The sequence below is a fragment of the Panthera pardus genome, unplaced genomic scaffold (genome assembly GCF_024362965.1).
Source record: "Panthera pardus isolate Hobbes unplaced genomic scaffold, ASM2436296v1 HiC_scaffold_20, whole genome shotgun sequence".
Taxonomy (NCBI): Eukaryota; Metazoa; Chordata; class Mammalia; order Carnivora; family Felidae; genus Panthera; species Panthera pardus.
In genome coordinates this window covers 26,308,029-26,324,253 of record NW_026526766.1, presented here as the reverse complement: position 1 = coordinate 26,324,253, position 16,225 = coordinate 26,308,029, and the positions used below count along the sequence as shown (strand labels likewise).

Genomic DNA, 16,225 nt, shown 5'->3' with positions numbered 1-16,225 from the left:
TGATATGTCATTTGCACATATCTTCTCCCATTCTGTCGGTTGCCTTTTAGTTTTGCTGATTGTTTCCTTCGCTGTGCAGAAGCTTTTTATTTTGATGAGGTCCCAGTAGTTCATTTTTGCTTTTGTTTCCCTTGCCTCTGGAGATGTGTTGAGTAAGAAATTGCTTTGGGCAAGATCAAAGAGGTTTTTGCCTGCTTTCTCCTCGAGGATTTTGATGGCTTCCTGTCTTACGTTGAGGTCTTTCATCCACTTTGAGTTTATTTTTCTGTATGGTGTAAGAAAGTGGTCCAGGTTCATTCTTCTGCATGTCACTGTCCAGTTTTCCCAGCACTACTTGCTGAAGAGACTGTCTTTATTCCATTGGATATTCTTTCCTGCTTTGTCCAAGATTAGTTGACCATACATTTGTGGGTCCATTTGTGGGTTCTCTATTCTGTTCCATTGATCTGAGTGTTCTTGTGCCAGTACCATACTGTCTTGATGATTACAGCTTTGTAGTATAGTTTGAAGTCTGGGATTATGATGCCTCCTGCTTTGGTTTTCTTCTTCAAGATTGCTTTGGCTATTTGGGGTCTTTTCTGGTTCCATACAAATTTTAGGATTATTTGTTCTAGCTCTGTGAAGAATGCTGGTGTTACTTTGATAGGGATTGCATTGAATATGTAGATTGCTTTGGGTAGTATCGACATTTTAACAATATTTGTTCTTCCTATCCAGGAGCATGGAATCTTTTTCCATTTTTTGGTGTCTTCTTCAATTTCTTTCATAAGCTTTGTATAGTTTTCAGTGTATAGATTTTTTACCTCTTTGGTTAGATTTATTCCTAGGTATTTTATGGGTTTTTTGTGCAACTGTAAATGGGATTGGTTCCTTGATTTCTCTTTCTGTCGCTTCATTGTTGGTGTATAGGAATGCAACCGATTTCTGTGCATTGATTTTATATCCTGCAACTTTGCTGAATTTATGAATCAAGTCTATCAGTTCTTTGGTGGAATCTTTTGGGTTTTCCATATAGAGTGAAGAGTGAAAGTTTGACCTCCTCCTGGCCGATTTGGATGCCTTTTATTTCTTTGTGTTGTCTGATTGCAGAGGCTAAGACTTCCAATACTATGTTGAATAACAGTGGCGAGAGTGGACATCCCTGTCTTGTTCCTGACCTTAGGGGGAAAGCTCTCAGTTTTTCCCCATTGAGGATGATATTAGCATTGGGTCATTCATATATGGCTTTTATGATCTCGAGGTATGCTCTACTATCCCTACTTTCTTGAGGATTTTGTTCAAGAAAGGATGCTGTATTTTGTCAAATGCTTTCTCTGCATCTACTGAGAGGATCATATGGTTCTTGTCATTTCTTTTATTGATGTGATGAATCACGTTAATTGTTTTGTGGATATTGAACCATCCACTGCCCTTTTCAAGTTCACTGATTCTTCTATTTGATCCAGTCTGCTGTTGAATCCTCTGTTGAATTTTTCAGTTCAGTTATTGTATCCTTCAGTTTTGTAATTTCTTTTCAGCACGTTTTTATATTTTCTGTCTCTGTTGAAATTCTCACTTTGTTCATTCATTCTTCTCTTGACTTTGGTGAAAATTTTTATGACTGTTATTTTGAATTCTGTATCAGTTAAATCACTTACATTCTTTGAGATCTGTTTCTAGGTATTTATTTTGTTTTTTTGTTTGGAATATATTCCTCTGTTCATTTTCAGTGACTTGTCTGTTTTGGTTCCTGCACATTAGATGAACCTAGCCGTCTCTCCCAGTCTTGACAGAATGCTCTTGTGTAATAGACGAACCTCCTTGATCAGCCTGGCTTGAGCTCCTAGTTGTCTCTCAGAGTTTTGTGATTGCCCAAGCCTCTTTTTTTGTTCTCAGTCACTCCCAGTAGTTGAAGGTGCCAGGTCATGGTAGTATCCCAAAAAGGAGGATCATAGTCAGCACGTAGATGCAGGATGATTAGGAACTGGACCCTCTAGCAGCAGCTGAGAAAATATGTGGTTAAGCCCCTTCCAGAGAAAAACTGGGAGATGGGCATTTTTGCCTATTCCCTCTGTGCTAGCCTGAGGATAAAGCTGCAGGAGGTGCCTCTGTGCCTGGTCAGAGCTGTTTTCCTTGCTTGCTACCGTAGGATGGGACTAATGAATGCAAGCCCTGTTGGCTCCTAGGGGCAGGCCATCCTCAGGTCTGTCTCTTTGGAGGCAGCCACAAAAGCTGAGGGCCAGATGTGTGTACAAGCTCCTTTCAGGACCGTATGGGGGACTTGCTTTGATTATTGGAGCCCCCTGAGGGGGGAAAGCAGGATATGTATCTGCTGGGTTCCCCAGTCTCTGAAGAGGATGACAACCCACAGTGACTGCCAAGTTAGAAGTCTGGTCCTTAGGCTGCAGCTTTTAAAATATACACTGAAACTTTTTCAGGGGAGGACTGGGAGATGGGCAGTTTTGCCTGCTCCCTCTGTGCTGAACACACCATACACACACACACACACACACACACACACACACACACACACACACACGTACCTATATACATGCATACATACATACATATATATACCTTTGCACACATATACATATGAATACACACACACACACAGATACACGCTTGGGCACAAGTCCTGCTGACTCAGAGCTAGGTGTTTTTTTCTAACCGACCTTTAATTCACCCATGCTGTCTTTAGCTGGGTCTAATCTGATGTGAAATTTATCTTTTTAATTTCTAATTGTAGTTAATTAGGGTGATTAGAAAAAAAAACTCTAAAAAAACCTCTTTGCGGAGGGTTGGGGGGATGATTTACGAAAAATTGAGAAATGTTACCCTGGGGCATAAGATCAGTAGCCAGTATCCTGGGGGGCCACTCGGACTTGCTTTTGAGCAGACTTTCTCTTACTCTCCAGACCCCCATTTCTGTGTTTTGGCCCTAACAGAATAGCCTCTGTGACAAAACTCTTTGGAAAGTCATCTTTCCATCTCTCTGAACGAGGGAATAGCTTGAGGAAGGTGATCTGAAGGTCTAATTGCTCTTTATAAAGACTTTAAATCAATTATTCTTTTCAGTTGCACCCTGAACACCAGTATCTCCAGTTTCTCAGCTTTGCTGCAGCTTTTGTAATGCAAATCCGTGCATCCCTGTTGGCTTCCCCTGTCCTATGGACTTGAGCAAAGTGGAAGTTGGAACCTAGGCCCTTTCACTTCATCCATCTGCCTCCATCTGCCAACACTTCGTTGAGATCTCTTCTTTGCTTTTACTCCCTCTTTGGTTTTCTTTTTCCTGTGGACTGTCCTTTAGAAAAGAAGTTATTCTTTTACAGTCATCTTAGTTGCTCTTGAGATTCACTGTAGTTACCGGAACTTCTAGAACTTCCTTTTCAGTGAAGCCTGCGGTTGAAAATTAATCGTGTTTTTTATTCCCAGGGCATTCATTGGAAATTACACACATAAAACATTTTAACTATCCCCGATTGTATTTGTTGTATAATAAAAATTTGATCTGATGTAACACTGAGTCTACATTATATCTTTTTTAGGGGGTGTGTTTCTTTTAGGTCTAAGCTGGGAATATTGGTTGAGCTCATTTAAAAGCTTACAGCTATTGGGGCACCTGGGTGGCTCAGTCGGTTAAGCATCCGACTTCAGCTCAGGTCATGATCTCACGGCTCGCGAGTTCGAGCCCCACATTGAGCTCTGTACTGACAGCTCGGAGCCTGGAGCCGCCTTCAGATTCTGTGTGTGTCTCTCTGTCTGTCACTCCCCCACTTGTACTGTGTCTCTGTCTTCCTCTGTCAAAAATACATGGACAATAAAAATAAAATAAAAGCTTATAGCTATGTAGTATTTTTGTACTTAGCAAAAGTGTTTCTATTTTACCTAAACTATTAAAATAGTCCTTTCAGTGACTCTCATTTAAAGGATTTGAGAATTGATACAACATTTAACAGTGCTTCTCATCAGATTATGGTGAGGGGGACTACATTTCAGGATATTAGGTATATAGAAGAAGTATTTGAAGTTTGAGTATATTTAAAACATTACAGGAAAGTGAAGCTGAAAAATACCAAATTCTGTACAATATTTTATAATAAAAACATATGCTCATGTTTAAATGAGGCCTAATTAGTCTCTTATAATCAGATAGTATTTGGATGTCTTTTTTCTGTTTTTTCTTTTCTTTTCCTTTATTTCTGTCTTTCTTGAGATGGAGTCACACAGCATAAAATCAACCATTTTAAAGTGAAAATTAATGAAGTGAATAATAATATGTTCACAATATTGTACAACTATCAGTTCTAGTTCTGGGAACTCTGTCTAGTTCCAAAATGCTTATATCACCCCCCTAAGGAGACCTTCATTACCCTTAAGCAGTCATTTCCAGCCCCTGACAATCACTCGTGTGCTTTCTGTCTCTGTGGATTCACCTGTTCTGGATATTTCAAATAAATGGAACCATGCAGTGTGTGACCTTTTATGTCTGACTTCTTCAGTTAGCTTGTTTTCAGTCTCTATCTGTGGTGTAGCATGTATCAGTACAATTTGTATTTGTGTGTACAGCATGGACATTAGAAAATGGGGTGAGAAATTGTTCTTAATGCAACTAATAAAAATAAATAGGACTTAAGCTGGAGAAAACCTTTAAAATATGCTTAGCATTTGTTCTACTTTATGTTAATGCTTTTTTGAAAATCTAATTTGATGTGTTTTGATAAAGATAGAGTACCTGACTTCTAATAAAGTATAGGGAATGAGTACAGGTCTGTAAATGAGTTAACAGTATAACGTTTTGTGGTTAAAGGCTCTACCCCTGCCCCTAGCAATATCAGAGGGACTGGCGGGAAGTTATTGGTCAGGTGTAGTACAAAGATACTCATTGCTGCAGACTGTTAACACATGAATGAAATACTAACCTATGTATTTTCTGTGCTTTCTTCGTGTGAAGCTAGTGTTTATTTGTAAATATGTAGGACCTTTTTCTTCTGAGAAAATTAATATTGTTAAAGAGAAAATTATTTGTGACACTTCACAGAACAGGAAAGTGGACTACTCAGGAGGATTGCTAACAAGGGGGCTTTGTACTTTGGGAGGGAGATTGGGCTCAGTTGTGAATACAGTGAGGAACACTGGTGACTTAGAGCCAGGGAGTAGAGTAGGGGATTGGCAGTTGGAAAGTGACTAAGAGAAACCATCCCAGGTAAGGGAGATTCTGGCTAAACCTACTTGACGGAGTTTTTGCTGAAAGCAGGCCAGGCTGATGAGATACAGAGAGTGGGGGATTTCGATAAACTGACTCAGCAAGATTTTTGCTACAGCTAGGCTAAGCAGGCAGAGCCCCTGACTGAGGACAGATCCCAAGGTCAGGACCTAGTCTGAAAGAGGACTGAGAGCAGCTGGACTCAAGCTTGGTCACAGAGAGAATCTGTCAGTACAGATCATTTGTGGCCACATGTTAATGGCAGTATCTAATACCTAGTAATGTAGTAAAGCTTACTCATATTGATGTGCTTTAAAATTTTTTTTTTTTTTTTTAATTTTAGAGAGAGAGAGTAGGAGCGGGGGAGAGAGGCACAGAGAGAGAGAAAGAATGAATCTGAAGCAGACTCCATGCTCGGCATGGAGCCTGACACGGGGCTCAATCCCACAACCCTGGGATCATGACCTGAGCTGAAATCAAGAGTTGAATGTTCAACTGATTGAGCCATCCAGTCGCCTCTAATGTGTGTTTGCTCTGTTTTTTATGTACAGTTTATTATTTAATCAAGCTAATCCTTAAAAAAAATTCCTTTTCAATGGCTGTGATGCACATGCTTGAGGCTGTTGTGCATTTCTGAGAGACATTTATTGCAACCATGTAGAAAATTCCTACAGCTATAATTGCATTAAAATATTTTCTGGGCAGGGGTGCCTGGGTGGCTCAGTCGGTTAAGTGTCCGACTCTTGATTTTGGCTCAGGTCATAATCTCGTGATCCATGGGTTCGAGCCCCGCATCACGCTCTGTGCTGACAACTCAGAGCCTGAAGCATGCTTCTGATTCTCTGTCTCCCCCTCTCTCTGCCCCTCCCTGGCTTGTGCTCTGTCTCTCTCACTCTCAAAAATAAATAAACATAAAAAAATGTTTTTTAAAGAATATTTTCTAGGCAGATAAATCATGCCATATAATTGAAGGGTCATATCACAACTCCTAGTCCACTTGAAATCATAGTTGCTTATAACTAAAAGTGAACCATTTGTGTTTTTGTGAAATGCTCTTGTACCCACAAGTACAGAGGAGCCTAAAATCATCTAGAAAAACAAAATGGAGACTTACATGAACACTTCAGGACCCCAGGGAAGATTTGATTATAATGAAAGCTTTCAGGCTTATTGTAGGAGAAGGAAATGATCCTTATCATTGAGATCCAGATAAGTATCAAGTTAGTTATTGTTAGTCTCTAAGACAGCTGTACAAGGAATTTGATGATTGTAGATATTTATTCATATTTATGTGCTATATTCTCAGTAACCTCTTCGAAGAATGGTTATTCCTCTCAATAAGTGCCTATTTGAGACTTCAAAGTAAGAATATGGCATATCAGAACAAGGAAGAATACATATTCCTTCAAAGAGGCTTCATTCTATCCTCTGGCAGGTGTAGAGTAGTCTGGCCAGGGTCTGAGCAGACTTGAGGTAGGTTTGCAGAAATTGGGAAGCTTGTTCTCCCTGGGTTCACCTGTCCCCTCCCTGCCCTCCCAAGGTCACGATTGGTGGCCTAGGGCTTCTCTTTGATTCAAGGAGGCACCTCAAGACAGCCCTCAATTCTATTGTTTGTGTTCTGTTTGTTTTGCTGCTTTCTGCTTTGCTTTTCAGCCTCTTGCACTATGTATTTAAAGAATTTGTCACATGCCTCCAGGGGAAAACTGTTGGGGTCATATCTCTGCAACTCCCTTCTTTCAGGAAACTTGGCAGCTCTGAACTCCAATTTTTGCCACCAATCCTTTGAAATTGCTGAAAGCTCTGATGACTTCTCTGCCTCTTAGCAGCTGCCCTTGCCTGGCCTTGGTTCCCTCTGGACTTTGCCCCACGCACCTTTTCTCTTGGTTGATTTTGCTTTGTATCCTTTCACTGTAATAAGTCATAGCTGTTAATACAACTGCGTGTTGAATCCTGTAAATCTTGCTAGCATGTCACCAAACCTGGGGTGGCCTTGGGACCCTCAACACACATGCCCATTTTGAGTTTCTGTTAAGTTCAATTATTATCTCCGAGATTTTCATGTTCTATTGAGAATGAACAGAGACAGATGATAATGTAACCATTTTTCATATGTGTGTAAACCCAGACTCAGAGATGAACTGACCCAAGATCATCCATGTGGTAATTCTTCACAAAACCAGGAATCGTGCCCACGTCTAACCCAGAATTCCCCTGTACTTTCGTTGTATCTTGTATCTGCCAAGGAACTAAGCAGAATTGCTAAAAAGGAATGGTTTCAGCCTTTGAAGCTGTCCAAATTATTGGGAAGCTTAACTGTTTACCACTTTCATTACATATAAGAAATGTTTCTAGATCAATAGTAAAATAAAGTAAGTTGGAGGTTAGTGACTTCATTACTATTTTTTTGAAGGCAGCTTAGTCATGTATTATTTTCCAATGAAGTATCAGTAAATTGACAACTTTCTTTACTTCTTTTTCCCCCAAATAGATATCCTTTTATTAGAAATTCTAACTCTGTGTGTGGGTATGCACGTGTGCAGGAATGTGCAAATACTTATGTATACACTGTGGTCAGTTAAGACCGACAAAAATTGTTACTTGTATTTTCTATGGATAATTTTGTTTGCTTTGTGATATTTAGTAGATGCCGAATCTCTTATGAGCTAAGAATCAAATTATATAAATGGAACATTCTCTAATATTTAGGCAGATAGAGATTTTTCTTTCACCTGAGACCTGATATTTGAATACAAGAAAGACATAATCGGCAAGTCACAAATTGGTAATTTGGACAACGGAATATTTTTCTGTTTGTGTATCAATTTCAGACTTTCTCCCCTAGGATATGTTCATTGTGCTGTCTAAAAACAGTAGGTTAGTCTCAAAACTGTTGAAGAGGACAAGGTTAAGGTAGGATTCTGAGTCACAAAAGTAAGGCAGTGGTTTTAGTCAGTGGCTTGGCGGCAGCCCATCGCCTGGGCTCTGTAGGAATTAACAAAGATTGATTAACCTTTTTTAACAGATTTTATTAATTTCATAATAACATTTTATATTTGTCTAACCTAAGAATTTCTAAATGCTTTCCCACTTTACTACAACAATTTGCGAGGTAGTAGGTCTGATATTGTGATCTCTGCTTGTACAGTAGAGAAAAACCGGTGTTGGAAACCAAGGACATGACTTGCTCAAGGTCATGCAGCTGGTTAGTAGAAGAGGAGAGGCACAGACCCAGAATTTCTGACTCCATAAACAGTGTTTTGCTTCTTTCATGCTTGTATAGGGAACAGAGCTGCAGCTCTGCCTTCTGGTGTCTCAGATGTCAAGTCAGCTCTCATGCAAGTAGTTGGGCACACACTGAGGGGGATGGTGAATTTCTTAGGTTTAATTTTGTGTATGCTTAATAGTTTAACACAAGGATAGCCAGAACACTTTCTAAATCTGAATAAAGCAGAATTTTTTGTTATCTTTAGAAATCAGTTGGAATTTTAAACCTTTCTGCATCTCAATGACACCCTACAGCAGAGAATTTCAACAGATTCATCCTGTGAGAAAGTCATATGGGTGAAGATTTTGGTATTTTTCCTGAAGCGGCATGAGGAAGATTTGGTTTGGGACTAAAAATGCTATTCTCTTTTAGAATCAAATGTTTCTTATTGATTAAAATCCAGAGTAGAAGGATGTTAGGGTAGGTGAACAGAGGCCAGTTATTGGAGAATGAAGCAGAAACAGGCAACGGGAGTCAACTTAAATGAAGAAAATTAGGGGAACAAGAAAGTCGTGGTGGGAAAAAAGTAACAGTGACAGGAAATAATTAAGTGCTGATTAGAGTTTCTTTTTGTGATTGAATTATTACTTGAATTCCTTTCTGTTGATGTCAAGGGATTATTTATTTTATAACTCTAGGGCAAATTACCTTCAAGTCTTTCTCTTCTTATCTGAAGGCTATTGTGAGATAATGTATAGGAAAGCCCTTCCTAAATCATGAATTGTTCAAAACATATGTTGGAATTATTAATAAAAGCAAAGCTGAATTGCTGTGATTGGTCTTGAGCCTTAAGTTTTTTTACTAAAGTATAATCAGTGAGATGGGGTAATATAAAAATCGATGGTCTCATTGGCTCCGTGGCTTCTTATAAAGAGTTCAGCAAACATTTGTTTAGGGCCTACAATGTATCAAGCACTTTCGGGAGCTGACAGGAGGTACTAAGATGAGTAAGTCACAGTTCCTGACCTTAAAGTGCTTAGGAAGAGACAGACCCACAAGTCAGTGGTTTCACCTACATACCAGAAGTGATCGGACAGAATGTGCAGGGTACAAAGGGAATACAGAGAAAGGGCACTTATCCCAAGGTGGGCTTTCATAAAGGAAGAACATCTAAAGATGAGCCTGAGCTGCAGTTTGAAAGAAATGTGAGTCGTTGAGAGAAAGAAGGTGGGAAGTATGTCCTAAACAGAGGAAGGAATGTCCGTTAAGGTTTGTCATGTAAAACGTGAGGCAAGAAGTGGTTCAGAGATTGACTGGCAGGACTTGCTTGCTGAGAAGTGTGGTTTTACGACTCACTGAGTGGATGATTTGGGGACTAGGACAAGTGGCACAGGCTTGGTAGGGAGACTGGTGAGTTCCATTGTGAACATACACTTGAGGTACATGTGAGATAGCCATGCCCGGTATGCACAGTGCGAGTTCAGGGGCGAAGTCAGGGCTAGAAATTTGGATGTGGAAATGATCGGAACGCAAATGAAAATGTGTGAGTTTACTCAAAGAGGGCATGCTTATGAGAACAGTTGGCCATGAGAGCATTTTTATACGGAGGATGAAGAGCACTTGATCAGCAGGGAGGAGGGACAGAGGGGAATGAAGCACGACAGAGGAGAGGAGTGTTGGCATTCCTACCGTTTAAGTGCAACAGAGAGATCTAGAAACAATGGGCTGGAGAGTGACAACTGGAATACCAGTCGGAAGGCTGCTCTCAGGGGAGTGACAGAGGTTGTCATCTCCTCCTGTTCCCTTCGTCTCGAGATTCCCCCAGTTCTTTAACCCCTAAGCCTACTCCTCGCTCATCAAGAGCACTGATAGCCCTTCACCACTGCTGGACGGACTCTATATTTCAGCCAGAGTGTAGACCTTAACGAAGCAGAGGCCAGGAACGCAACTTTGTTAGGACCTGCAGAAACAGACGTCAAAGTTTGAGTTACAGGAATGGAATTAGAGTGTGAAACCCACCAGCTCCGGGGTATCGGGATGGGGGATGCCAGAACACGGATGAAATTTATGTCACAGTCAGCATATGAAGGAGCCAAGATCGGGAATTAACAGGCTCACATTATTTTCTGAACATCCCTTATTACGGGATTTATTTGAAATTTCCAGGAACTTTGTTTTCCAGGTTATGCTTTTCAGCCTTAAAAAAAATGCTAATCAGCATCTGATTGCTCCAAGTCTCCTTGATGTCTAGGAGCTTTTTTTGGCTTGATCTTAGGCATTTTTGTTACTTCAAAATCATACTTCCTCTGTTTCCTCAGCTTGTAAGAGTAGACTTTTCCTTTAAACCCTTTCTCTTAGTTCAGATTGATTAATATTCTAGTGTTCAGCTTCCCATGTAGAACTAGGTCCTTGCTCTGACCTCAGTGTAGTGGCTGGGCCTCCTGTAACCAGCTTCCTTTATGCCAGTCTGTTTTCCTTGGTGATGGTATGGGGGTTCAGGGGTGCATCGGAATTCTGTGTTCCATAGACTTCCTGAACGATGCTTGCCCACCCACCCACCGCATGGATTTTGTGCTCTTCCTAGACATTGGGAGACCCCGCAACGCTGCAGGTAACTACACTGCTCTGGTCACAGTCCCTCATCACCATGGAGCCAGCCTCTACAGTCCTGGTTGGTGTCCTCAGCCCCTGTACCAGGAGAGTACATGGCTTTTGAGCAAACCTGCCTCCTCCCTTGCATTTCCACGGTCGTTTCTTCTTGTTAGGACAGTCTCCAGGAGGAAAGTAAGCAGGTTTCTCTCCTCACTTCTTTCCTGCATCCTTTGCTTTAGCCGAAGCCTCCATCTTTTCTAAGTGTCTTCCACGGATGCTGTGATTCACCTGGGACACCCTGAGAATGTGAATCATCAAACTCAGGGAGGGATGAATTATTGTTTTTCAAAAGAAAGAAAGAGAATAATGGTCGTTTGAAGGGGCAAATATTTTTTTGCCTTTTAATCTAACACTTTTTCTAAAGACCTAACAGTTTCATGATAAATATTTTAGTTGCATAATTGAATGCGGTGAAATAGTTCTTGTGCGTGTTAGATAGGTTGTAAAGTCTCACATCGTCCTTCGGGCCACTCAGCTGGCTTATCAGGACTGCTGCATCATAGTGCAAGCTCTGAACTTTTTAAGAAGTTTGCTATATAAGATCAAGGTGGTTTCGCAATCTATTTTTAATGAGCGGGAGAAAAACAACTTTAGGAAAAAAGATAATCTTACCAGATGAGTTTTGCTTTCTCATTTCAGAAAATGAGAACCACATAATCCATTAACTTGTCTTTCCTGCCTGAACTTCTAGATATCTGAACCGAATTTAATATTCAGTGCAGGACTTCTTTCATGTGAGCTGCCTAATGACATTTGCTTCTCTGTTCATTTTAACAGATTATTGTTCCCTTTTTATTGTCTTGATTTTATGGCTTTTAATTGCACCCATGGTGGGAAATCCTGTTTGGAAGCAGGTGGGATATAAACAGACATCTGTGTGAAATTAAGATAGTTTGGGTCACAAAATGGGGACATTGAAATGCTTCTATAGTGTTTCTTTGATAACACTGTGTGTGTGGGCATGTGCACACGTGTGTAGAAAATCTCCCAGATGGGGAGAAATCCGAATACTGTGACTTTTTGAAGAGGAAAGAATATTTTACCCTAGTGGAAAGGTTGTCTTTATCCCAAACAACCTACCTAATGAAATATTCAGAAGCACTTAGTGCTTTTAAGCAAATGTCTTATTCTGTGTCTCAAGGGGAAGTAATTAATCTGGGTGTGGAGCATTCACTTGTTTTTCATTTTTATTCTTGACCAATGGAAACCGGATGGGTGAGTGCATGGGTTGTTTTTATGGCAAATAATCATTGTATAGACTTAGAATAAGTGGTTTCAGTGTTTAAATACCACAGTTTCTTATAATGGATGAATTATACAATAAATAAAATAAAGTTTATTGAAACGGTCTGTTTCTTTTCAGTGATTAAAATAGAACTTTTAACCCTGCAAATTGATGAAGTCTTTTAAAAAGGCAACCTCATGGGAGAGTTTCTTGTTTTTTGTAGCTATCTGACTATAGGGTGGAGAGTGACAGTCTTTTAATATAATTAATACTTAGCATTTCACCCTTTATGGTTTCAGCTATTACAAATCTTTTAACTTGTTCATTTGGATAACATCTTTAAAGCTAATGCAAACTCTTACATTATATTGAAATCAAAATTAACCCAATATGGTCAAATAGCCTTATGTTAGAACCTTAGGATCTAATGAAGTCTCATGTGCTCTATGTGCTCTGGCCACAGCCCTACCACTTACGTCTTGGATGAAGATGAGCCTCGATTCCTCGAAGAAGTGGATTACAGTGCAGAAAGTAATGACGACTTAGATACTGAATTGGCAGAAAACGCAGGAGATTACGAACCTTCTGCTCAAGAAGAAGCACTTTCTGACTCCGAATTATCAAGAACATACCTACCTTAAGCCTTCTACCATCTCTTGTTAACTGAAAAAAGAAATGAAATATCTTGGGTTTTCTTACACAGGAAGTTTGAGAGAAAAGAGTTAAATAGCTAACTCGAGAAAGACAAAAAGTAACTTGGGCCTGTTTGGTTTCAAGACAATAAATATGTTATTAATTCATGATAACATTGGCACTTGTTTTATTTCAGATATTCGGTGCACTTGATACCGCACTGAATGATCAAATACTGGATTTACCTGTTTTTAAAAACCTGAGTATCACTGCATGAATTTTTATCTTTAATGGTTATATCCTGCATCAAAGGGGTAAATTTTAAAGTGTGTGAGAATATAAAATCTGAATTCTAGAGTGGTTGAAAATCCCGAGTTGTTGAAAACTAATATATATGTACATGGATTTCTCTAGCTGTGACTGTGTAGTGTGGTTAGACATCGAAGATAAGACTGTTTTTCAGAATCATGTTAACTGTGGAGTTGCGACTGAAATCACCCAGAGTTTGCCTTGAAACCATTACAGTCTCCATTTACCAAGTTAAACAAATAAAAGCTGTATTAAATATTGGATTCATTTTGTCATCCTTTTTAACCAGCCCAGATTATTTGGTTTGTGGAACCTTTGTGAGGCTATTATAAAAATCCAACATCTGAACACACTGATAAGAACTTGTGAAAAGAAAAAAGGGCCGAATTTACCGGTGTTAAGTTTTTACGGTATACGTGAAACTGTACCTATTGTAGAAGATACATTTGAACAGCTCTCTTCTCTAAAACTGTGTCTCGTGGGTGTACCTGAAATTTATCACTATAGTCAGTTAAGCTTTAAAGATGCAGTGAGAGTGTGATCCAGTGTTAAGTGTGTGTCTCTGTATTAAGGATATTTAGCGTTTCCTGAGTTGTGTGATGCTGTTAGATTTACTGAAGGGAGTTCACCTAGGGCGTGCCGACTCGGACTGGTGTCCGAGTCTAGGTGACCGTGATGATGGTAGACTATTTCTTGTAGTGACATCTTTGCGGGTTTAAGCTGCCCTGCTGCAGGAATGATTTTGTCTTCAAATAAAATAAAACTAGTTCAGCAACTCTGGATAAGTGTCCTAAGAACTAAGTTTCTGTTATAATAACACAAACCCAGAGGAGATACCTCATTCATGGATTCTTGCCAGGACTCACATGCTTTGCTTTTGGTACATTGTCTTTGCTTATTCCTAGTTACAAGTCCGTTAGGTCTTTTTTAAAAACCTGTAATAATGGAAAAGAAAAGATAAAAGTGTATTTCATGTTTTTGCCTTTTCCAAATCAGTGGTTTTCACGGTCTTTATTTGAGGCATTTTATCCAGGGTATAGCTTATTTCTGGTGTCCTAGGAGCCATGTTTAAACACCTAGCACGGGGCAATTGAGCTCTTTTTCTCTTAGGAACCTAACTCTTAGGAATCTCAGAAAATACGGACTGGATTGTGAGGATTGCCAGTCCTCTTACTGTGTGGTGAGCTAATGTGGGGAAGATGAGGATACTTTGTAAGGTCGAACCTTATTTATTTAATAATCCAATAATTAGTAAAGTAATTTATTTTTTATTTATATACTTCATATATAAAATAATTAGATATTTAATTATAATTCTTTTCAGAGAGTGGATTGGAGCCGCTGTGTCTGTATGTAAATTTTTCTTGCTTCTTATAAAACTAAAAATTGAAACCCAAGGTATCTATGTATGAGAAGCAATTACAGTTACTGTAATGTGAAGAATAACTCAAAGCTTGAATTTATTATGTTGGCAGTTTAAAAATCCCTTACTGTAATATTTCATATCGATGAGGTACATCTTTTAGTATATGTTATAAAACTGAATATGCCTTTTATTAAATAATTATTCACAAAGTGGAAGAGAAAGCCTTTATAGTTAGGAAATGATATTTTCCTTAATAAACAGCTTTGGAAAAATAAGAATTTAAAATCCTAACTTTCCTCGATAGGGGTAAAGCTAAATGTAATTGGCTCTTAGTAGCTAAAACTGCCCTAAATGTTATCCCTGTTGTCTATTTCTTTTCAGGATTTTCAGAGAACAAGTGAGATGCCTTCAGTGCCATACTTCTGAAAAGTAATGTGTGGCTGACAACCTGAGTCTAATGACAGAGTTTAGATTTATTTAATTTGCCTTGTTTTTGGAACTATGAATATTCTTAAATGTAGATGGTCTAATCCAGCGGTTCTCGTCCTGTGTTGTGTGCATCAGAATCACCTGGGGAACTTGCTTCTTAAAACAGAGATTCTGTAGACCTGCGTGGGCCCCAAATGTACATTTCTTCAAAATCCTCAGGTGGTAATGCTGTAGGCATCGCTCCGGCAGAACCACTGTCTCCCCTGATGCACTCTTCCAGCCTCCAGTTTCCTAAGAGGCAGTTAGCACCAGGGATGGTTCCGATCAAACCAATTTGTAGAATCAAGAAAATAGACACACACGGAGATCAAGCGAGGTCACAGGGGCACGCAATCCAGATCAAACTAATTTGTAGAATCAAGAAAATAGACACACAGAGATCAAGCGAGGTCACAGGGGCTCCAGCCCAGGCCTGCAGACAACTAGTCTTGTGTTGTCTCCTTGCCGCAAAAGGAGATGCTGTTGTTGGCCTTTCCCCAGAAAGGGAGAACCGTGAAAGGCTTGAGGGTCTGTCTTGAGTTTGTGAAATGTATTCAGGCAGGGCAGCGTGCAAAAACCTATGGTTCAGATCAGCTTCTCCTTTACTGCAGTCATAGTATTGTTTGAAGACAGGATTTTGTCCTGCCTTAGTATCTTTCTTAGTTCCTGCCAGGTCTCCCAGTTTTGTGTGGTATTTAGAAACATGGACATTTGTCTGAATCCTAATTACAAATAAGTAACCTGGAGTCTCACTTCAGATAGCGCACTAACAGCAATGAATACTATCTTTCTACATTTCCAATGTCCAAGTTAACATGACCATATTATTATAAGCACTGAAATGGATAATATAATAAATGTACTAATGGAATTGTCTTTGTGCATGATCCAGAAATAAATGACAGTGACAAAACCATGAATGTATCTTTATAAATCCTTTTGTTTTCTTGTATGCACTTTAATGGTTATAAAAGAATGGAAAAATCAGTGAATTCAATGAACCAGCTGCATGTAAATGCTAGGTCCCTCCATTAGGAAAAACCTGTTGAAGCAGTATTTCAATTGAAAGATCATTCTACTGTATCCATTAGAATGTTCTTATTAATATTAAGTGAATATTTCTCTGGTTAAAGCATATTTAAAATCCTGTCTAGAAAAAAGGAAACTCAGAAGGTAGTCTCA

At 39.3% G+C, this 16,225-nt stretch overlaps 1 protein-coding gene across 3 annotated transcripts in view; it reads left to right on the top strand.

The window, feature by feature from the left end:
- AGTPBP1 (ATP/GTP binding carboxypeptidase 1) overlaps window positions 1-15,959 on the top strand; it is a 162,087-nt gene extending 146,128 nt beyond the window's left edge. For 2 of the 3 annotated variants that reach the window (XM_053907839.1, XM_053907838.1), the window contains exon 26: window positions 12,731-15,959. In XM_053907839.1, the coding sequence (XP_053763814.1) occupies window positions 12,731-12,908 (178 nt within the window). In that variant the 3' untranslated portion in view covers window positions 12,909-15,959. Of the gene's footprint in view, window positions 1-6,925; window positions 9,226-12,730 lie in introns of those variants that run through there. The other variant, XM_053907840.1, reaches the window with a different exon arrangement.
- Window positions 15,960-16,225: the final 266 nt, after the last annotated feature.